We start from the raw sequence: 24,364 nt of genomic DNA, 5'->3' as shown, positions 1-24,364 counted from the left end.
GAAATGAGAAACTGAGCAAACATTAAAGTTTCAGAATTTCTGGTCTGAGTGTCCTTTCCTCTACTCTTTATCCTCTCTCTTACATTCTTCATCCAAATCGCTTTAAAATGTATTTTGTATTCAGTGTCTTCGGCTTTCTTTAAGCTCTTACTTAATACATTGCTATCTAATTTGCATATCACTCCATTAAAATTGCTTTCACCCAGGTCTCCATGGCTTCCATATCTCCAAACCCAACCAACATTATTTAGATCTTATTTTACTGACCATTTCTGCCATATTTGACATTGTTAGCCACTCTTTTTTTCTCTTTAATAGTCTCTCTTTCCCTGACCTAGGAACCTGCTTCTCTAGGTCCACCTCTTCTTTTGGTCTCTTTGAGCTCTTCTCTTTCTCTGTCCACACTACTGCCTGACCCAATGCTCTTCCCAGTCTAAGTTATAGACTCCATGGAGGCAGAGACTGTTTTATTCACTATTTCAACCACTGAGCATTTAACAGTGTCTGTCAGGACTTCCTTGGTGGTCCAGTGGTTAATAATCTGCACTTCCACTGCAGGGGCATGGGTTCTATCCCTGATCAGAGAACTAAGGTTCTGCATGGGATGATCTGTGGCCAAAAATAAATTAAAAATAAATTTAAGTAAGCATCTTTAAAAAAACAAGATAAAAAATAAAAGTGCCTGCCATGTAGCAGGTACTCATAAGTATTTGCTGAATAAATGAATATGTGAATGAATCTTTTTTTTTTTAATTTTTGAAAAAGGCTTTATTTATTTAGAGCAGTTTCAAGTTCAGAGCAGAATTGAGAGTAAAATGCGAAGATTCCCCTTATATCTCCTGCCCCACACATCCATGGCCTCCCCCGTCAGCAACATCTCCACCAGAGTGGTACATTTGTCATAGCCGATGAAGCTACATTGTAATGTCATAACCACCCGAACTCTATAATTTACATCATAGTTCACTCTTGGTTTTCTACAATGTATGGTTTTGGACAATGAGTGATGGCATAAATCTATCATTATGGTATCCCAGGATTTTCACTGCCCTTAAATTCCTCTGTGCTCTGCCTGTGAATGAATCAACTAATGAATGAATGAAAGAGTAATTCTTCAATAATAGGATCCTTTCTTATGTTTGATGGTTATGTGTTTGTTGAGGATGTGGAATGTTTTATCTCTAGCCTGGAAGTCTCTCATGATTCAGATGCTTGCTGGATAGAACTATTTGAATATCCTCATAAATACTGCAATCCTCGAGTTTGAGCAAGCTCCGGGAGTTGGTGATGGACAGGGAAGCCTGGTGCGCTGCAATCCATGGGGTTGCAAGGAGTCAGACATGTCTGAGCGACTGAGCTAAACTGACTGCTGTCTTCACTTAGTCAAGACTGAGTTTGTCACCTTCCCTTGCTGTGTCACGTTCTTCCCATGAAAACACTATTTTAGTGAATGGCTATGTTCATTCATGCTCTAATCTTTGCCAATCATACCTCCCACCCTGTATTTGGAGCCTATGTTCTCCTTCACTCTTCTTTTTACTTTCTATTACACCAGTTTATTCAGGCACCAGCAAAATATTTGTAGAGACACATAGAATACAAGTGATACTTCTGAAGGAAGACAGTAATCAACAATAATGAGTTCATAAATGTAAGTGAAAGGGTTAGTTGCTCAATTATGTCCGACTCTTTGGGACCCCATGAATTGTAGCCCACCAGGCTCCTCTGTCGATGGAATTCTCCAGGCAAAAATACTGGAGTGAGTATCCATTCTCTTCACCAGGGGATCTTCCTGATCCAGGGACTGAACCCAGGCCTTCTTCACTGCAGGCAGATTCTTTACTATCTAAGCTATGAGGGAGGTCCCTTAACAGCAATGAAAACTCAGTGTTGCCACCGGTGAGGTCTGATTTAGCCAGTCCCACAGCCATGGCCATTACACGTTGTTTTATTATCCAGTGAATGCTTCCATCTTTATTAAATAGATTGAAGTATTTTCTGTGTCTGTAGCTGCCTGAATCTTACTGTTGCTCCTATATTATTATTATTGATTCAATTAATGTACTGATGGTGTTATGCACAAAAATTGACTGTTCCTCTGCCCTTTGTTTTGCTCCTTGCTTAGACTCTTAGCACCTTTTTAGCATAAACATTTCCCATACCTTCTTAATAGGTTTCCCTTCACTATTTTTTATTCAGTTTCTAGGTTGGTATGACAATGATGGAATTAAAATGGACATTTGACCATGACACCTCTTTCTTAAAAAACTCTTCTATATTCCCCCATATTACAAGAACAAAATCAAGACATTTAAATGTGTAGTTTTTATGACCAGGCCACTACCTGCTTCTCCATTCCCTTTTCTAGCACATTCCTACCCTGGTCTCTACCCATTCAATACCCAACTATACACAGTATGAGGACATGCTTCCATCATGTCACATGGGCTATTTCTCTGCCTAGAATGCCAGCCCCCCTCAGGGCCACTTTCTCTTAGGCTCACCCAACCAACTCCTCCTCATATTCCAGTGAAACAGTTCCAGCAGCTTCTTCTTCAGAAAGGCTCCCTGGAATCTTCAAATTGTCCTAACCACTCCTCTGAAGCTTCCCAGGTGGCACAGTGGTAAAGAACCTGCCTGCCAATGCAGGAGATGCAAGAGACTCAAGTTTGATCCTTGGGTCAGGACCCCCTGGAGTAGGAAGAGGCAACCCAGTCCAGTATTCTTGCCCGGAAAATCCCATGGACAGAGGAGCCTGGCAGTCTGCAATCCACGGGGTCTCAAAGAGTCGGACCCAACTGAGCACTGACAGAGTTTCCTCTAAAATCCCACGTAATTGACCACTTTAGAGGGCACGTCATGTATTTCTGTGTCTCTTTCACCTTTTACCCTACTAGACCATGAGCTTATTCAAGGCAGGAACCATGACTTACTCATCTTGTGTCCCAAAGGTCTACAGTAGGTCTCTGGTAACTTGAAGACACTTGGAAAGTGTTTGAGGAGTTTACTCACTCCCAAAACTCTGTCTGAAGATGCCTGAGTCCCTTCAGCAGTTCTTCCCCCACCTCAGAAGCTGCTGGCTTGCACTGTAAAATAGGATTAAATCAAATCCTTCTGTGAAGAGTTTTGGTGAGAAAGATATGGACTATATATAAAATAGATTGATAATAAGGTCTTAGTGTATTTCACAGGGAGCTATATTATATATACTATAATAAACCATAACAGAAAAGAATATGAAAATATACATACATTGTATATGTAAAATATATAATTGAATCACTTTGCTGTATACCAGAGACTGACATAACATTGTAAATCAACTATACTTCAGTTTAAAAAAATTTTTTTTTAAAGAAAGATATAAAAGTTTACACTAATGCATTTCCCAGTACCGTACTATTGAACTATTTATAGCAACCTATCAATACAAAAAATTCCATTTAGCTACAGATCCACAGTACTTCTTTTCCAGTTTGTTGTTTATAGTCTTATGAAAGCCTGATTTAAAACTCCTAGTTCCACAAAGGCACACATTTGAGAAGAAAAACAAGTGCTTGTTGCTTCCAGTGTCTGCAGGTTTTACGACCTCTAACGAACGCTTTAACTTTGTTTACGATTTATTCTCTACAAAGCCCTGTTGATGACTTCTCAGAGTTGCTCGCTCTTCTTTAGAATCTGCTGGCTGTTTCCCACCAGTGACAGACCTACTCCAAATGAACTCTTGGAACCTCTGTGGACAAGATTATTTATGTGCCATACCAAAAACAAGCACCCTGCTCCATTGGCAAGTCTGTGGTGACAGCTTTTAGATAAACAGCTTTTTTCTCAGTTTCAGTTCAGTTCAGTTCAGTCACTCAGTCGTGTCCCACTCTTTGCGACCCCGTGAACCACAGCTCACCAGGCCTCCCTGTCCATCACCAACTCCCGGAGTCCACCCAAACCCATGTCCATTGAGTCAGTGATGCCACCCAACCATCTCATCCTCCGTTGTCCCCTTCTCCTCCTGCCCTCAATCCCTCCCAGCATCAGGGTCTTTTCCAATGAGTCAGCTCTTCGCATCAGGTGGCCAAAGTATTGGAGTTTCAGCTTCAATATCAGTCCTTCCAATGAACACACAGGACTGATCTCCTTTAGGATGGACTGGTTGGATTTCCTTGCAGTCCAAGGGACTCTCAAGAATCTTCTCCAGCACCACAGTTCAAAAACATTAATTCTTCTGCGCTCAGGTTTCTTTATAGTCCAACTCTCACATCCATACATGACCACTGGAAAAACCATAGCCTTGACTAGACAGACCGTTGTTGGCAAAGTAATGTCTCTGCTTTTTAATATGTTGTCTATGTTTGTCATAACTTTACTTCCAAGGAGTAAGCATCTTTTAATTTCATGGCTGTAATCACCATCTGCAGTGATTTTGGAGCCCTACACTTTCGAAAATTCAGTTCAAATTTTACTAGGATTATTTTTCAGGCTTTTTGGATAATTTTTTTAAAAAAGAAAAAGAACATCAACCAAGACTGTTTTCTTTTTTTAGTGTTTTCTTAAACTGAGGAATATTTAAAAGTTTGGCATTGAACAAACTGAGGCTTTTAATATACTCAAAAAATACCATACAATGTGACCGTGCCCTTCAGAAGAGGATCCCAATGTTTAGAAATGATAATCAATTCCTCTGCCCTGTAGGGGTGGTCTGGGAGTGAACAGACATACACAATGGACATGGTCTTCACTGATTCCTGCCTGTTGGTATCTGTGCCTCTATGTATTACTCTATGTAATACTCTATGTGATCCATTAGGAGGCCCTTTTATGTCTACAGCTAAGACTTCTTCTTGACACTGGGAAATGTGAATCAATTGCAGATCTTCTGATACTTTCTTTTATTTAAGATCTAGAATTTCATCTGTTTGTTTTAGTGCCTAATTTATGATAGGCAGTAGAATCTGATGAAATTATTATTATCATCCCTGTGTGCACTTAGTCACTCAGTTGTGTCTGACTCTTTGCGACCCCATAGACTGAAGCCCACCAGGCTCTTCTATCCATGGGATTTTCCAGGCAAGAATACTGGAGTGGGTTGCCATGCCCTCATCCAGGGGATCTTCCTGACCCAGGGATCAAACCCAGGTCTCTACTTTGCAGGGGGATTCTTTACCATCTGAACCACCAGGGAAGCCCATTATCGACCCTGCATTATCAATAAAGAAGCTGAAGTTCCATGAGATTGATTCTGATGTCTAGAATCTCAGAACTATAGAGTCACAAACATCTGACTCATACCCAGCATTCTCCAGGCCAGAATACTGGAATGGGTAGCCTTTCCCTTCTCCAGGAGATCTTCCCAACCCAGGGATCAAACTCAGGTCTCCTGCATTGCAGGCAGATTCTTTACCAGCTAAGCCACCAGGGAAGCCCAAGAATGCTGGAGTGGGTGGGTAGTCTATCCTTTCTCCAGTGGATCTTCCCGACCCAGGAATCGAACTGGGTTCTCCTGTATTGCAGGCGGATTCTTTACCAACCGAACTAAAAGGAAAGCCCGTACCCAGCATGGCCGACTCCAAAGCTACCTTTTCTACCTTATTATAGTGACTTTCTACAGTATTTAATTCTGAAAAAAGTCTGTTTTTACTCGTATATTTTACCTACTCTAATGCTCCTCATTAAATAAAACTTTATTAAATAAAGCTAAAAAAAACAAAAAACATTTTTCCTAAACCATTTCTCTCTCCCTAGCACTATTTAATCAAACCTCTGGCTTATTTCTCAAGATTTAACCTAGGCATGACATATTTTAGGTTTTCCCAGGTGATGCAGTAGTGAAGAATTCACCTGCCAATGCAGGAGGTGCAAGAGACGTGGGTTGGATCCCTGGGTCAGGAAGATCCCCTGGAGTAGGAAATGGCAATCTACTCCAGTATTCTTGCCTGGGAAATTCCATGGGCAAATAAGCCTTTGGGATCCATGGGCTCCCAAACAGTCAGACATGACTGAATGACTGAGTGCGCGCACACACACACACATACATGATGTATTTTGGCAAAGAAATTTCAGAATTAGCCCATATAGCAAATTTCCACTGTAAGAACATGTTTAGAAATAAGCTGAAATAATAAGTGGAAATATGAGTTGACAGTTATATGGGAGAGATAAGAAGGCAGCATTTGCTATATTTACAGAATGCATCAGTCTGCAAAAATAGCTCAGGCCAACTATATAAATGTGATTGAGAAAAAATTAAAATGGAGCAATAGTAAGTTGTGTATGACAACCTGTCTGCGTGAGGACACAGCTTGTCCTAGCACTAGTGCGAAGTCCCTCCCCACTCTCCCATCCAAGCACTAACCAGGGCCAACCCTGCTTAGCTTCCGAGATCAGACGAAATCCAGTGCATTCAGGGTCGTATGGCCATAACAGCCCCCCACTCTCAATAGGACTCTTACTATTACCCTAACCGAGATTAATCCTGTGTTGAATAAACCATGAATCTGTCCTAAAATGGAATCCCAGATATTATTTGAATGTGCACCTCATTTTCAATATTCTCCATCACTTCTATTTGAAGAAGTCTAACTTTGACCCAGTGGGATAGTAATAGAAATACGGTAGGGGCGTCCTTTCATGCCTTTCACAATTTTTCCTGGAAATCTATTATAAGAAATGCATCTAGCCAAGCAGAGAATCAGAGCAGAGTGCATAAAAATAAACTGATAGGAAAGGCAATAAATAAGATATGCCAAATTTTAAAATATTTTTCTAAAGTGTATATATATATTTTTTAATTTATTTATTTTTGGCTGCGCTGGGTCTTCACTGCTGTGCATGGGCTTTCTCTAGCCGTGGTGAGCAGGGACTACTCTCTAGTTGAGGTGTGTGGGCTTCTCATTGTTGTGGCTTCTCTTGTTGCGGAGCATGGGCTCTGGGACACGTGGGCTCAGTAGTTTCAGCTCACAGGTCCTGGAGTTCAGGCTCAGTAGTTGTGGACAAGGGCTCCGTTGCTCTGCAGCATGTGGGATCTTCCTGGACCAGAACTAGAACCCATGTCTCCTGCATTGGCAGGCAGATTCCCAACCATTAGACCACCAGAGAAATCCTAAAGTATATATTTACCAAGTATATGGTAACCAGGCAGCTTATAAAAACAAACCCGAAAGGAGAGGGCATGTACTGAACAAATGATTTCTCCATGGTGGCCAAGATAGTTAACATTGTAATTGGTGCAAACTAAAACAACTTTAACGTTTTACAAAAAGCTGGGTTGTTAATTACAGGAATCTGTTGGAATTAATTCAAAAGAGTATTGCTGAAATACTAACAAACAGAAAAGGAGTGATGAAATCCACTGGTATGATACAGTGTCTGAATCATATAATAATCCACATCTGATACTCTCAGGGAACCTCAAAATTATATTGTAAGGTGACAACCCTTCTGGTTTACTATTTCTGTTTTTCTTCTGGTGCCTCTTGAGGAGAAAAATAATATGGTTTTTCAAGGAAAATTCTTTCCAAAAACTGGAAAAATATATTAAAAAATATTTTCTCCCACTCTGGGATCCAGGATCGGATTTTTTTTCCAGGGCATTATGCAAATAAATTCCCTTTACAGAAGGGAGGTTTCCTGTTTAAATGTTTCCAGCAACCCTACATATGAGCGCTCCGGAGTTTGTTGGTTTAAGAAATAGAGAAATAATCAGGTATGCTTCATTTAAAGAGCCATGACCAGCTGGAGAGGGTTCGGGAGGGTGGCTTTTATGAAAGATCTTTGCTTCTTAGAGAATGTTATCACCACTTCACAAACTCTGCCTCTCCTATACTGCATTCCTCAAGTCCGGAGCCACCTGGAGTAGCTGGCATTTCCTGTTCATCCTGTTCTGGGAAATGCGAGGGTTTGCCTGGAGGAGAGAGCAGTGAGGGAGGAGCTTCTGGCTCAGAGCACAGTTCTATCTGCTGCGGTGTAGACACCAGGCCTCCAAGTTTCTAGAAAAATAATCAGAAAGTATTTAGATGTATTAAACATAAAAAGGACCCTGGTTGTGATTACAGTAATGATTCTGATGGTTGTGCAATTAGCAAAACCTTAGGAAGGAAACGTACAAGGCATTGCTAGGTCGCTTCAGTTGTGTCTGACTCTGTAACCCCATGGACTGTAGCCTGCCAGGCTGCTCTGTCCATGGAATTCTCCAGGCACGAAGACTGAGTGGATTACCATTTCCTCCTCCATGGGATCTTCCTGACCTGGGGACTGAACTCGTATCTCCTGCCTCTCCTGCATTTGCAGGCAGATTCTTTACCACTAGCACCACCTGGGCATTATGCAGCTTTAAAAATCCTTTGTGCTCACTTTCTTTCTCCTGGAGAAGAAGGATGGGAGAAGGGTGGGCGAGGCCCCACCTAGGATGACTTTTTCTCCTGCTTTCATAGTTCTCTCCCAGGCTTTCTCTCAAATAGTGTGAATTTTAAAACAATTAAACATGCAAAGGGAAGTCACATTTTAAAATATCCTGTGGTTTCGATGAATGCTTTTTTTAAGGTTCTTTTTGTAAAGACAAACATTTTCTGTACCTCGGCATTTATGTATTTCATAAGTTTAAGTTGTGAAAAAAAAATCATAAGGTGATTAAGTTGCCAGTTGAGTGAATGTCAACACTTCTGCATCTCAGTACTTTGGTGTAGTCAAAGCATTTTAAACAAAACAAAACAAAAACACACACTAATCATAAATGAAAAGGTTGATGACTACATTGAAATTAACTTCTATTCACAAAGTCACCATTAAAATAGAAGTCCCCAGTGAGAAAAGATATGTAATATAGAACTATAAAGGGCTCATATCCAGAATATATAAAACACCTTCAAATTAACAAGGAAAAGATCAACTCAATAGAAAAATAAGCAAGTGACTTGAACAGACACTTCAAAAAAGACGATCTATAACTAGTTAATTGGGGAATTGGAGGTTAAACTGCAATGAAATACTACCACATATTCATCAAAATGAATAAAATGAGAAAGGCAGATAATACCAAGTGCTGCCCAGGGTGTGAAGCACTGGGATCTTTCAAACAGTACAGATGCAAGTGTACATTATTCTTCATTTTAGAAAATATCTTGGCCTTATCTCCCAAATAAACATCAAAGTGCATGTCAAAAATATACATATCCTATAATCAAAAATTTCAATCCTAAATACATGCTCAATAGATACAGAGGAATGAGTTCCAAGAGAAATGAACAAGAGAGTTCATTGCAGCATTATTTTAATAACCAGAAACTGGAAACAACCTAAATATCCATCAGTAATAAAATAAGGTTTTGCATATTTGTACAATGGGATACTATTACAGCAAGGAAAATGAACATATTACAGCTACATGCAATAATATGGATAACTCTTAAAAACAAAATAATTGAGATACACAGACAAAAAAACATAGTCTGTTTCCACTTACATAATTTTTTTTTATGCATCCCCACTGCATGTGGGATCTTAGTTCCCCAGCCAGGATCCAAACCCACACCACCTGCATTAGAAGCATGGACTCTTAACCACTGGACCACCAAGGAAGTCCCTACATAACATTTTTTAAAAGATGAAATTAACTGTAACAGTGAGATGCATTTTTAAGTAGTAAAGCTATAAAGAATGAAAATAGTCATTGTAAAAGTCAGGATAATGGTGAACATTGGCAGAAAAATAATGGATTATAAAATGACATGAACTTGAGCAAACTCTGGGAGATCATGGAGGACAGGAAAGCCTGGTGTGCTGCAGTCCGTGGGGTTGCAAAGAGTCATACACAACTTAGTTACTAAACACCAGCAGTAGAAGGACCACAGAGAGCTTCAGACATTCTGGCAATATTCTATGTCCTTCCCTTACTGATGGTTCCACAGTTGTTTACTCTGTGACAATTTTCTGAGCTTTATATTTTCCATGTTGTGCTTTTCTCTGCATGTGTGTTTCATTTCACATTAGAAATGTACATAAATACAACATAAATCTCATCCTGTAAGTGGCTCCCCTTGCCCTCAGGTTAGAATTTAATTGCTTATCTTGACCTCAAGGTTCTTTGGGACTTTGCCCTGCCTACCCCATTGCCCTGATGGCTCAGATCCTCAAGAATCTGCCTGCAATGCAAAAGACCTGGGTTTGATCCCTGGGTCAGGAAGATCCCCTGGAGAATGAAATGGCCACCCACTCCAGTATCCTTGCCTGGGAAATCACAAGGATAGAGGAGTCTGGCCAGCTGCAGTCACTTTCCACCCCACTGCCCATGTCTCTCTCCTACGACACTTAACATCCACTGCTATAGTCTAGCTAACCTAACTGCAGCTTCTAGAACAGAACGTCTGTCATCTTTTTGCCTTTTACAAACACTGTTCTTTATTTAAAACTCCTACCCCATCCTCATTCATCTGACCAAGTCTTAGCCATTCACTGGGAGCTGTCTCTTCCTGGAAGCGTTTCTCCTCTTCCTGAGGGGACATACGGGTCTGTGATGATACTTGTCACATTCTGTGGGATATTCCTGTTTACTTCTCTGTGACCCACAGGACAGTGCATTCCTCGAGAACCAGGAACACTGACCTTTCTGTCTTTGGAGCTTGAGTTAGTGGCTGACTTGGGTTTAATAGTTCAGAAACATTTATTGATGACAAAACAGTGACAATTTTGTCCTTTTTGTGTGACCCAGGTGGATAACAAACAACTGGATTTAAAGGGTGAAGACATGGAAAGCATGGATACCACCAAGTTAAGCCGTTTCATTGAGAGCAACAACCTCCACTTGGTGACGGAGTACAATGCTATAGTAAGTAGCCCCTGTCTCTAGACCCTTCAGTCCCTGTGTCAGGGAGGGTAATTGCCTTCGAAGGAGAAATCCTTTCCTCCAAGCATTCTGATCTTTTAATCAATAATAACAGTTGTTATTGTTGTTTGGTCACTAAGTCATGTCAGACTCTTTTGGGACCCCATGAAGCCTTTTGTAGCCCACCAGGCGCCTCTGTCTATGGGATTTCTCAAGCAAGAGTACTGGACTGGGTTGCCATTTCCTTTTCCAGGGGATCTTCCCAACCCAGGGATCAAACCCAGGCCTCCTGCTGCATTGCAGGCAAATTCTTTACTAGCTGAGCCACAAGGGAAGCCCAAGAATACTGGAGTGGGGACCCTATCCCTTCTCCAGTGAATCTTCCTGACCTAGGAATTGAACCAGGGTCTCCTGCATTGCAGGCGGATTCTTTACCAACTGAGCCACAAGGGAAGCCCAAGAATACTGGAGTGGGTAGCCTATCCCTTCTCCAGGGGATCTTCCCGACCTAGGAATTGAACCAGGGTCTCCTGCATTGCAGGTGGATTCTTTACCAATGGAGCTACCAAGGCAGCCCATAATAACAGTAACCACCATTAAATCAACTTGTAATTGTTTATATTCCTATCACTACTACAGCCCTTAAGATTGATAAACTTGTTCGTACCCAACAAAGAAAAAAACAGAAAAGTGAGATGACACGTTACATGACTAGTAAGAGAGTCAGAATGCAAAGTTAGGGTGACTAATCAAAAATTTCTGAGTTTGGTTGCAAGAGAGTTCAGTGAAGCAACTCTGATGTGACCAGCATTCTAGACCATGCTTCTCAAACAAGATGGCAAGCTTGCCACAACTGCAAAAATGCTGAAGGTCAATTTTTTTCCTAAAGCGTTGGAGACCAATATTTTTGTAAAATACAAATGAGCTGGTTAAAAACACTGATCACATATTTGGATGTCGCAGCAGTGTAAAATTTCTAAAAAGTTTCTACACACCTATTCCCATTTTCTGTGTCTACCTCCTTGCAGACTCATGACCAGCAGTTCTCAGTCGGGTACAATTAGCACTTGCCTAGACCCTCCTAGAGTCTCAGGTTTCTTTCTGGGTGTCTTTCTTGGTTGTTTCATGCTGTCTACAACCTGGGTGAAGGTGTTGGTCCACCTGTCCTGATAATCTTCTGGCCTTCTAACACAGCTTATAGAATTACCTTATATGTCCTACCTTTTACCTTCCCGAACTTAACATCATTAAGTTAAGTTGATGTTAAGATGATGAGTGTTGATTTCCAGTGATCTATCTCGGCTCCAAAATGCTGCACATTCTCTCATAACAGTACTTTATATGCATGTCATGCTTTTTGGAACTAACAAAACCCTTTTATGCCACTTTTTCACATAATACTTACAGATTTTTTTGAGGTAGAGGAGAGGAGATTATTATGTCCATTTTATAGAGGCGGACTCTTAAGTTCCAAACAACATTCAATATTACACAGTAAGTAGAAAAGACGTCACTGAAGGCAGAAAATTTGATGATGCATGAAGTCATATTGTCTATTTCCATTTTACAGGAGAGGAGATGGGAGTTCAGAAAAGCGATCCTCAAGCCCTACAACTTGTCATTTGAAGTTCAGTGACAGCCCTGTCCACTTGTCCCAGCTTTTTTCATGACTGATCTCTCTGACTGAGTCCTGTGGTTTTTCCATTCTCCTACATAGCCTACAACAGAAAACACCCCTCTTCCTGTTGACTAAATTCCTCTCATACCATGTTTGTCTCCATGAAATGGTGATCCCACTTCCACTTCTGTTAGGATTGCAAACATATGCATCCCAGGGGCATTGGCAGCAATAATTTAAAAGGCACTGAAAAGTGCCTAGACCATCATCATTCTGGTCAATGTCTATAAGGCTGCCAGGAGTGCATTGGGGACCAGAAAAGATGTTCTTCCAGTCTCTGGTTTATGACCCAGGGTCCTGGATTTCCACAGGTGAATGAGGGCAGAGGCAAAGACTAGCCTTCCTAAGTTCTGATGATTGGGCCATCTCTTACTTATGGAACAATGACACATTTTGTTAAGTTCTACATTAGAGGCGACACCAACTCATATCAAGAAGAAATGAGGAAAGAATTTCTCTAAAGAAGCAAGTTTTACCATGACTTTTTCATTTCCCAGAAGAATTGTTTTTCTCTTTTTTGAGGCCTGCCCACACCACTCTGGCTATTTCTCATCTGTGTTTGGTGCAGAGGTTTGTACCTGTAGCAACTGGGCAGAAATTCCCAGTCCCGTGGTTGACCTCCTATGCACTGTTAATGCATACACTCAACACTTGGCTTCAAGATGAAAATCGGACTGTGCCTATTAGGATTAAACTCATCATTTCTGCAGTGTTCAATCTCTTCCTCTATCCTTTCACTATATCGTTTGACTCTTTAGCTTTGGTTTCTTGAGTCTTCCCAAGATTTATTCCCTATCTCTGTTCTAGGAGGGTAGATTGCCTGCTTAAATTTAAATAACAAAACAAGAGACAGTTATTTAAATTTCCAATCTTCCAAATTTAAAATTGAAGACCTGGTTTTAAACTCCAGGGAGAAAGTTTTTGGAAAGAACTTAATGGATCCTCCTTGCCTACATGTTGGCCAGTAGAGCTGAAAATTCTCTTCAGGGTAGTATGTAGCTTCTGGAAGAATCCTGTTCAGTGACTCCCGTTCCCATCATCCTGGGACTTTGCCCAAATGTTCATTAACCTACAGCTCACTCTCTCTCTCTCTCTCTCTCTCTCTCTCTCTGTGTGCACATGCTAGTTCAACAGCAATACTCTCTGTCTTTAGAAGGGACAGGTAAGAGGAAATGGGATTTTGTTTAAAATAGAGACAGTTGCAGCGCTGTTTCTGAACAGGGAAATGAAGGGGGCTAGGGTCATAGTTTTAGTCTCCCTTCTCTCGTCCCTCTGCCTCACAGCTGTCTCCTCCACTCTACCACCCACAGCCTCAGGGGAAATCACCATCTCTAACCCACAAAAAAGGGCCAAACTTCCCGCCTGCTGAAGCAGTTATCTTACGGCTGACCTGAGATGGACTAACTCAACCGTGCTTAGGGCTGAGTTGATTTTGTTGAGGTTTTGCCATCAGCTGAATAGGAGTCTCATGGTTAAGGGTACAGACTCTCAAGTCACACTGCCTGCTGAGAATTCCAGCTCATCACTTATGTGACTTGAGGCGATCTTGCACCTCAATGTCTTTATTTATAAAACTGGGACTTTGAGGATTAAATTAGTTATTATACGTAAAGACCTGGAAACACTCCCCAGCACAACAAAAGCACTCAAAAGTGTACAGTACTATCAAGGGTTCAAAATCCCATTTTAAGTGTATCTGGCTTCTCTTGGTTTTTTGTTTGTTTTGCTTTGTTTTTTGCTGTGCTGTGTGGCCAGCAGGATCTTTGTTCCCTAATCAGGGCATTAACCCACACTTCTGGCAGTGAGAGCTTGGAGTCCTAACCACTGGACCACCACATTTCAAAAGGGGTTGAAAAAAAGTGACTAAAATAGTCCATGGTGTATTTGTTGTCTAATGATGCATAACAGTTTACTCCAAAATGTAACAACTTAGAACAGAAAAAATTGATTATCTCATACAGTTTCTGTGGGTCAAGTTCGGGAGTGACTAGGGATGGGGGCCTCTGATCCCGGGGGCTCATGTGAGGTTGCAGCCATTGGTCAAGGAGGCAATCATCTGAAGGTTTGATGGGGGCTGGAGGATTTCTTCCAAGATGATTCAGTCACCTGATTGGCAAGTCAGTACTGGTTGTTAGCAGGAGAACTTAGTTCCTTCATAGGAACTATGTGAATCTCTTCCCAGGGCTGCTTGAGTGGGCAATATAAGAGAGTAAGTGATACAGGAGAGAACAAAGAAGATGCTACTATGTCTTCTATGACCCAACCCTTGGAGGTCACACTCCATCACTACTGCAGTATCCCTTTGGCTACTCAGCTCCACCCTGTTCAGTGTGGGGATGAGGGATCTACTAAGTTGCATGAAAATTAGGAGACTGAAATTGATCCAAAGCCATCTTGTAGGAGTTGCCATTGGTGTGATGGGTGGACAGGTATCATTTATGGTCCAATGTACCTAGTCATTGAATTGCCGCTAATATTTTTTCCCCTCCTTTTCTCTTTCATTCTGCTTTAATACATTTCAATTTGCCAGACTGCAATTGGCCTATTCAATAGTATGATTCCGATTCATCTTCTACTGATTATGAACAAGGCCTCCTCAGAGTTTGAAGAAAACTTGCACAGATTTCAGGAGGCAGCTAAGCTCTTCCAGGGGAGGGTAAGTCTGGACTGGGAGATTCCCTTTTGACTACTCAGCTGTAGGACACCAGAAAAAGAGAGATGCGGCTAGGGAAGTGAGAGAAATGAGGAAAATAATTATGGTTAAGAGGTAACGAAGTGAGAACTGGAGTATAATAAATCCCATTAAATCCCATTACTCTGCCTTAAAACTTAAGATGTATTTTAAACTGTTAAAGATGTATTTAATCATATCTTCCATTAGCAGTAAGTCTATTTCTTTTTTATTCATTGATGGTTGGACAAAAAAATAATTAGAGATCCAAAGAGACTGAACATAAAAATCACCTGTTAATCTTGATAGCTTCATGTATCTGTGCTGTGCCAAGTAGCTTCAGTCGTGTCAGGCATCCTCGTCCATGGGGTTTTCCAGCCAAGAATACTGGAGTGGGTTACCATGCCCTCCTCCAGGGGATCTTCCTGACCCAGGGAACAAACCCGTGTCTCCTGAATTGCTGGCAGATTCTTTACCACTGAGCCACCAGGGAAGCCCCGTGATTTATTTACTCCTTACTATAAACTCTGAAGTTTTAGACCCAGGGCTTATTTCTCACATAAAACACATATCTTGTACCTAGTGTCTACTGGATAAGCAATAAATATTTCTTTCTTTCCCTTCCCCACTTTGTGCAGTTCTGCTTATGTCACTGAAATAGTAAAACATCAACTACTTCAAGTCTACTGCATTGAACTAGAGACACCAATGATGAGGGTTGTTTGGTTAAAAAAAAAAAAAATCTTTCTGGTGGTTGTTTCCCTAACATTGGAAGTTTTCAGTGTTACTAAATGTAGATAACTCTCTAACTAGACTGTTATCAAGGAGATTTCCTCATCGAGCAGAAGGTTTGATTTAATAATATAAAATAGTTAACAATTATTTACCATCTGAGCCACCAGGGAAGCCCTATCAAGCACTTACTATATACGCTGAAAACCGTACTAGAAATATTATCTATTCTCTTATTCAGTCTCCCCCCAACAAAATCCAAGAAGAACACTGAATCTCAGAGAGGCTGATTAATGTACCCAAAGTCAGACAGCTAGAAAGTACTAGAGGCAACATTTAAAAAGAATTCTCCATGTTTAGCCATTAGACCATACTTTCTCCCTTAGCTAATCATTAAACTGTCTTCCAGTTCTATGTTCTTAAAATTAAATAGACCTGATCTAAAGGAAAAAAACCTAAAACAATGCAAAGTAAAAGAAGAAATTCATTTTAATTCAATGAATATTTAAATTGTGGCACAGACCCTAAGTTCAATCAGTGTAAACAGCAACAATCACCAAGTGTCTCTTTCTTCCAAGGAGGACCTCAGACAGATCTTTCTCTTTCAAATTTCCCAAACTGCAGATTCTTTTTATTCTGGTGGACAGTGGAGTGAAGCAAAATGAAAAGGCGATATCATTTTTCAAACTAAAGATGTCTGAACTGCCTGCTTTAGCAATTTACCAGACTCTAGATGATAAGTGGGATACACTGCCTATAACAGAGGTCTTACTAGAGCGAGTGCAAAATTTTTGTGATGGATTCCTGAAAGGGAAAGGACAGGTAAGTATGAAACTGCAGGTAAAGCAAGTTGAGGTTTTTTTCCCTCTCAGTTCAGTTCAGTTCCGTTGCTCAGTCATGTCTGACTCTTTGCACCCCCACAGACTGCAGAATGCCAGGCTTCCCTGTCCATCACCAACTCCTGGAGCTTGCTCAAACTCATGTCCATTGAATCGGATCCATTTTCCCTCTCAGTCCCTTTAATTTTCTGTTAAATGAAAATTCTTTGACCTCTGCTGGACTTGATTAAGAGTAAAGGAGTAGGAGGATATGGTGGTCATGATTACCTCCTAAAAAGCGTCTCGACCCTGACCACCATATCCTCCTACTCCTTTACTCTTAATCAAGTCCTGCATAGGTCACAGTGGCTCAGTCATGTCAGACTCTTTGTGACCCTATGGACTACAGTCCATGGGATTCTCCAGGCCACAATATTGGAATGGGTAGCCTATCCCTTCTCTAGGGGATCTTCCCAACCCAGGGATTGAATCCAGGTCTCCCGCATTGCACGTGGATTTTTTTACCAGCTGAGCCACAAGGGAAGCCCAAGAATACTGGAGTGGGTAGTCTATCCCTTCTCCAGGGGATCTTCCCCACCCAGGAATTGAACCAGGGTCTCCTGCATTGCAGATGGATTCTTTAGCAACTGAGCTATCAGGGAAGTCCGTAGTCATGGGAACCAAACCAAAACAGAACTCCAAAAGCACTTTGGGGAAGGTCTTGCATATTCAAAGAAGCTGGATTTTGGATTTTAGCATTCTGTGTACAATATCGATGGGAAATAAGTCAAATTCATATGAGGGGTTCATAACAGTGGAAGATGGATTTAGGGTTTTCAGGAGGGATTAAAGAGCTCAATTTGTTAATCTCAGAGTTCAAAAACAAGATTGGGCTCCAGATCTGAATATCCATGCCATGATGTTTTTCAGAGAGAAAATCATGGATCAGAAGAGAAGACGTCAAAGGTGGAACTCTGATTTCTTCCCTGTTTCTTCTGCGTACAATCAAGTAACTACTTTATGCTGAATGAAAAGGGGTCAGTAAAAAGACTCAAATCCCAGAGACACTAAATAACAGACTCGCCAAGCTTCTCACACACACACACACACACACACATACACACAACTCCAGTTTGTTCCTTAAAATCTCAATTACTCTACTTGCCCTTTCTTTTAAATTTTCTATACTCTCTACTACCCATCTGATTTTTCTCTTCTACATTCACACTGAGTGGACCCATACACTGGATGGAGGTTTTAAGAGAAACACTGCACTCTTGCTGTGAAGTGGGGGGTAGGGGGAGATGAGGGGAAAGGGAGCATTCCTAGAGGGAAATTGTTCTGAGGGTCATTTAATATTGAAACATCCAACATCTTGTAGGGTTGCCTAAGAGTTGAAACCCTACTCTTCATAACCCTTGTCCCTCTCTGACTCAGAGCCAAGGACACAAACATGGTTTTAAACACCTTTCTGGAATTGTCTTCATGCTAGAAGTCAAACAATATTTCCAAGTCTCTGAACTCAGCAGAAACAGACCGTGTACAACTCTATGCTTGTTTCGCATTCCTAACTCCTCATATGAATCAACAACTGCATGATAAATAAAAAGCCCTATCTTATAGAAAAAGACTGGCATCTCTTTGCAGACCTAACATCTTGTAAATACCCCACTGCCCAGCTCAGCAGAGTGGACCTCCCTCTTCAGTGCCTACTGTTTAGGGTCAGGCCATGAGCCACCTCTGTATCATTGTTCCCCGTGGGTGGGATGGGAGCTGGTGGAGATCATCCTGCATGACCATTGGGATAAACATGGTAGTGGAGCTGGGGATTGAACTAGGTAAGAAGTTGGGGAACAGGGGGGAAGAGAAGTGGGGCGCTTGGTCTTAGGGGCAAGCTGGGGCTAACTGAGTGTGGATTACTGCAGATGAGGTGTGCGATCCAGACCGTGTGGGACAGAGGGAGAGTTTGGCTGAGTGTCTCTGGCCCACAGGCTGTTACTGTCAACACACAAATGCTGCATTGTTCCCAGGAGGGCTTTTGGCTCTGAAGGAAAGTGCCTAAGTGCTGAAGAGCTGAAAAACCACAGTGTATACCTAAGGGCTGGTCCAAGTGGGGAATAGACTCTGAAAGACTTAGTTGTTCCTTTCTTGGGGGAAAACTCCATGGCCTGTGAGCTGGGAGTTGGCTGCTGGCTGGGAGTCCATGAAAGCAGCTGTGGAGGGCACGCCCCTCGGCAACATGAGACCAGCGGATTCCAAGGAGGCAGACCCATCCATCCACAGGGCTGCTGAAAACCACCCAAACAGTCTCCTGCTTGAGGCTGAAAAATATGCCTGGGATAGGCACATCCCAGAAGCTGCTCTTTGATCCTCCGAACCAGAACTCTTGACATTTACCATCAGGAAATTCTTCCTGATATCCTGCTGAGGTCTACTAACCACACAAGCTCTTTCTTCTAACTTATACTGCATGGAAATTCCTAATGGCTGCCAATCACCATCTCTAAATAGTACCTCTAACTCCTTGCTGATTGCTCTTAAACCTTCTTAACCTGTCTTCTTTCTTCCATACTCCTCATAATCCAAAATTTTCACCTTTTTAAAAAATTTCCAAGTCATTTGATTGACTTTATCATTTTCTCTTTTCCTCTTTTGTCAACATTCCCTCTCTTTTGCTTAAAAGAATGGGATTCCAAACCCTTGTAGGTATTTGGTAAATGCTAACACTGGACCAACAGACTGGTTCCAAATAGGAAAAGGAGTACGTCAAGGCTGTATATTGTCACCCTGCTTATTTAACTTATATGCAGAGTACATCATGAGAAACACTGGCCTGGAAGAAGCACAAGCTGGAATCAAGATTGCCAGGAGAAATATCAATAACCTCAGATATGCAGATGATACCACCCTTATGGCAGAAAGTGAAGAGGAACTAAAAAGCCTCTTGATGAAAGTGAAAGAGGAGAGTGAAAAAGTTGGCTTAAAGCTTAACATTCAGAAAACTAAGATCATGGCATCTGATCCCATCACTTCATGGGAAATAGATGGGGAGACAGTGGAAGCAGTGTCAGACTTTATTTTTGGGAGCTCCAAAATCACTGCAGATGGTGATTACAGCCATGAAATTAAAAGATGCTTACTCCTTGGAAGGATACTTATGACCAACCTAGATAGCATATTAAAAAGCAGAGACATTACTTTGCCAACAAAGGTCCATCTGGTCAAGGCTATGGTTTTTCCAGTGGTCATGTATGGATGTGAGAGTTGGACTGTGAAGAAAGTTGAGCACCGAAAAACTGATGCTTTTGAACTGTGGTGTTGGAGAAGACTCTTGAAAGTCCCTTGGACTGCAAGGAGATCCAACCAGTCCGTCCTAAAGGAGATCAATCCTGGGTGTTCATTGGAAGGACTGATACTGAAGCTGAAACTCCAGTACTTTGGCCACCTCATGTGAAGAGTTGACGCATTGGATAAGACCCTGATGCTGGGAGGGGTTGGGGGCAGGAGGAGAAGGAGACGACAGAGGATGAGATGGCTGGATGGCATCACCGACTCAATGGACATGGGTTTGGGTGGACCCCAGGAGTTGGTGATGGACAGGGAGGCCTGGTGTGCTGCAATTCATGGGGTCGCAAAGAGTCGGACACGACTGAGCAACTGAAATGAACTGAACTGAACTGAACACATAAATTCCCATGAGCTATATTCTGTTCAATATTGAGTTCATTTTTCAATTATTTTACCTGAAGTCTTCCCGCCAATAACTATGGTCAGCATTGACTACACAGATCTTAACTTCTTTACAGGGTATTTTTCTCTTGATGACCTTCAATAGCAATTTCATTATACTTTGTACTTTGTGCATTTCTTATTATCTTATGGTATTTAATTATTCCTTTTAGGTTTATGTTTCTCCAAAACTGAAAGATATTCTTGTCTGTCTCCTTCATGGCCAATCTTGTTCTTCGTATGTTAAAGTGTTTGTTAGTTGCTCAGTTACGTCTGACTCTTTGTGACCACATAGACTGTAGCCTGCCAGACTCCTCTGTCCTTGGAACTCTCTAGGCAAGAATACTGGGATGGGCAGCCATTCCCTTCTCCAGGGGATCTTCCCAACCCAGGGACTGAACCTGGGTCTCCTGCTTTGCAGGTAGATTCTTTACCGTCTGAGCCACCATGGACTTATGAGCAAAGAATGGAACTTCTCTAGAAAGAAGAAACTTCTAAAGGTCCTCGCTCATTCACTAAAGATCAGACTTAGTACTAGAAACTTCTGTCATCTCTAGATCCTCTCTTTGTGTAATTATCTTCCTAAGACTCTATATTCCTTTCCCCAAGGCTGTATGATTGTTGAAATATCTAAATACTAATATGTCACAGCTATTTTTCACTGTGGAACCATTCATTAGTCCTAGTTGGCAAGACTGCCTTATTTTTTTCCTTAAATTATGAAGGAAGTGGTGATGTTATACAATATTTTGTAAAAGCTATTGGATGGTTTAGAAGACTATGACCGACGGAAGGAGTGGGAGCAGCATGAGTCAGAGGAATGCCAGTAAAGTTTGTATTTGAGACTCACCTCTCTGTGTCTGTGACTCTGTGACCTTGGAAAAACCACTTTCTATCTTAGAACTTCCATTCATCATGGATAATACAATAATAACTCATAGGATCTTTTTTTTTTTTTCCCCAAGATCTCAAAGTGACAACATATATTAAATAAGGTTTGTCATTACTTTTTTTGAAGATTTTTCTGATGTGGGACATTTGTGTAAAGTCTTTATTGAATTTGTTACAACACTGCTTCTGTTTTATGTTCTGGTATTTTGGCCCCAAGGCATGTAGGATCCTCCCAACCAGGGATTGAATCTGTACCCCCTGTATTAGAGGGTGAAGTCTTAACCCCTGGACTACCAGGAAAGTCTCAGTCATTACTTCCATTTTTTAAATTTAATTCTACCCTGCCTTTTCTGGATAACAATCATTTCTCTAATCGTCTGAACATATAGCAAAGGAGACGTTTCCTTCAGGGTCTTAAAAGAATTAGCATAGGGGGCGGGCTCTCACACCTGAGATTGGAGAAATAGTTGAAACTTTAAAAGTTGCTTTGGTTTTATCAAACATGGAGGTACTGGGAGCTGAATCCAGGGTCTCATTCCTGCTATGTATGTGCTCTACCACTGATCTCTACCCCGTTCTCCCTTGAAATAACTATAACTTGTAAAATGTAAGCTTTATTATCACCCAGGTATGGTGAAGCCAGCAGATCAGGAGATGATCGCCACTGAAAAGAGAGCTTGTTACTCACAATTCCCAAGAGGAGGGAACAGCTCTGTCACAAAGAACCACGTGGGGAAGCACCAGGATTGGTCAAGAGACAGAAGGACCAAGGGGGAAATATGGGCAAGGGCCTTCATTGTGGCTTTTGTGGGAAGGAACAGTCAACGCAGGGTAAGCAGGAGGATGGACCGATATAAATAATTTCAGCAGACTCTGGGTTATAGAAACTGTCCTTAGTTGCCTTGAACCTGGCCCTGGTGTTATTAGAGCAAATGGACTGTGTCCCAGAATTCGATTGAGAGTCTTATGAGAGCTCAGTAAAGGAAGTGGTTGGGGTATAAAGAATGGACATGTTGGTTTGCATATGAAAGAAACTCTATCAAGTGAATTGTTTATTATCTCTAGGATTGGCTAGCTCTGGGAGGAGCAGTCTCTCCAGGGGCAGCAAATTCCCAGATGTCAAATCATCAGAAACATTCATTGTTTATCTTCAATCTTCTACCACTCACCTGTCAGGAGATTTCTGTCAACTCACCTGGTTTGGTCATGCTACAAAGGAAGGCATACTGTCCTTATCAGGCCCTTATGAATACACATATACCTTGGGTGTGTGGGGATAAGACAGGTGCTAAGTGGCCTATTATGAGAGGGCACTTCACTTATTCATATGTCCACTCATTTATTTAAATACTAATCAACTACAAGTAAGTCAGGCAGAAATGCCTCCTAAGAGAGAAAGTTGGCCTTGACTGATGAACGACAGAACAGGGAAGTTTCAACTGTAGTGACAACAGGCAGCATCAGACTGATTCTGGGTCATGGAGAGAGAAAAGTAGAGCAGGGAAAGCTGGATAAAAAGGGATGGAGAGCTATGGGGAGAGATGGATAAGAGGCTGGCAGTGGGCTGGGGAGATCCCAGAATCAGGGGAAGAGAAAAGACAAAGTGACTGGAGTATCCCACAAAAGGGAAGAGGCTCACCACAGACAAACTATTTCACGGTGGAGTTTGGAACCAGCCCTATGTGGTTCAGACGGTAAGGAATCTGCCTGCAATGCAGAAGACCTGGGTTCCATCCCTGGGTCAGGAAGATCCCTTGGAGAAGGAAATGGCAACCCATTCTAATATTCATGCCTGGAAAATCCCATGAACAGAGGAGCCTGGAGGGCTACAGCCCACGGGGTCACAAAGAGTCAGACAATATACACAACTGAGCGACTAACAACATTCGCTATATATTTCACCTTCCTGAAAGGTTCTGGTTTTCTAAGCAAGGAAAATAAACAGGAAGTGGGATGGTATCTGACGCATGCCCCTAATTACAGCACTTTTACATCCGGAGACATAAGAATAGAAAAAGAAGAACATTTAAAACTTCTTCTACATTCTGAACCTTTGGAGAAAATGTACTTGAGAAATCAAAGAAACAAATGAATTTTAAAATCATACCTCTGTAAACAGGCATGAGATTCACCTGCATTCAAATCATATCTAAGGTAGGTCAAGGTGTCATTTTTTTTTCTATTCTGCAACCAGAGGTCATTGTTTCTGTGAGTTGCACAGCAAAATCTCTGAGTGACACTAGAGCAGAAGGTTACGGAGAGTGAAGGATGAGGAGGTTAAGCTGCATGTATGGGTTTTGAAAAGTTGTGTGGAATCCAGACTTTAATGTGTCATTGTCCAAACAGTTGCACTTGGTCTTAATAGCAGGATTCGATGTCTACATTAGACCCACTATTCTTAATATGGTAACATGGTTTTAGCCTAGGCTCAAGGAAGAAAAAAATAGATGAGATTTGACGTAATTCCAGCTGCAGTGAAGTAAGAATTTAAAAATTAACAAATATGTAGTGTTTCAGGTCCTATTTCCCAGAAAGAAGACTCTGAGACTGAATTTCCTTACCCGAAGTTTATTGCAAGGGGGCGGGGAGTCGTGGGCAGTGTTCTTAGGACCTATGGGGAAATGAAGAAAATCGGATAGGGTAGAAGGAAAAGCTGGGATGTGATATCGTCACACAACGTCTCAGATTATCCCATGGGGCTATTAAGTGCTGAAATGTCTTTGCAGGGTCATACCAAATTGGAGAATGGAGAAGGCACCTTTATACCCTGACGCTGATCATCTGATGCAAATCATGTTTCCCAGGTGGCTCAGTGGTAAAGAATCTGCCTGCCAAAGCAGGAGCCCCTGGACACAACAGTTCAATCCCTGGGTCAGGAAGATCCCCTGAAGGAGGAAATGGCAACCCACTCCAGTATTCTTGCCTGGAAAATCCCATGAACCTAAGATCCTGGTGGGCTATAATCCATGGAGTCTCAAAGAGTTGGACATGACTGAGCATGCATGCATGCACCTTGCTTGTTAAGTATCTTTTCC

At 41.6% G+C, this 24,364-nt stretch overlaps 1 protein-coding gene across 1 annotated transcript in view; it reads left to right on the top strand.

Moving 5' to 3' along the window:
* ERP27 (endoplasmic reticulum protein 27) overlaps positions 1 to 21,287 on the top strand; it is a 28,751-nt gene extending 7,464 nt beyond the window's left edge. The window contains exons 4-7 of the mRNA XM_020887467.2: positions 10,697 to 10,813; positions 15,019 to 15,144; positions 16,516 to 16,713; positions 17,640 to 21,287. Of these exons, the coding sequence (XP_020743126.2) occupies positions 10,697 to 10,813; positions 15,019 to 15,144; positions 16,516 to 16,713; positions 17,640 to 17,687 (489 nt within the window). The 3' untranslated portion in view covers positions 17,688 to 21,287. The remainder of the gene's footprint in view (positions 1 to 10,696; positions 10,814 to 15,018; positions 15,145 to 16,515; positions 16,714 to 17,639) is intronic.
* The last annotated feature ends 3,077 nt before the right edge of the window (positions 21,288 to 24,364 follow it).

Source organism: Odocoileus virginianus, chromosome 23, assembly GCF_023699985.2.
Source record: "Odocoileus virginianus isolate 20LAN1187 ecotype Illinois chromosome 23, Ovbor_1.2, whole genome shotgun sequence".
Lineage (NCBI taxonomy): Eukaryota > Metazoa > Chordata > Mammalia > Artiodactyla > Cervidae > Odocoileus > Odocoileus virginianus.
This window is presented reverse-complemented; position numbering and strand designations above follow the sequence as displayed.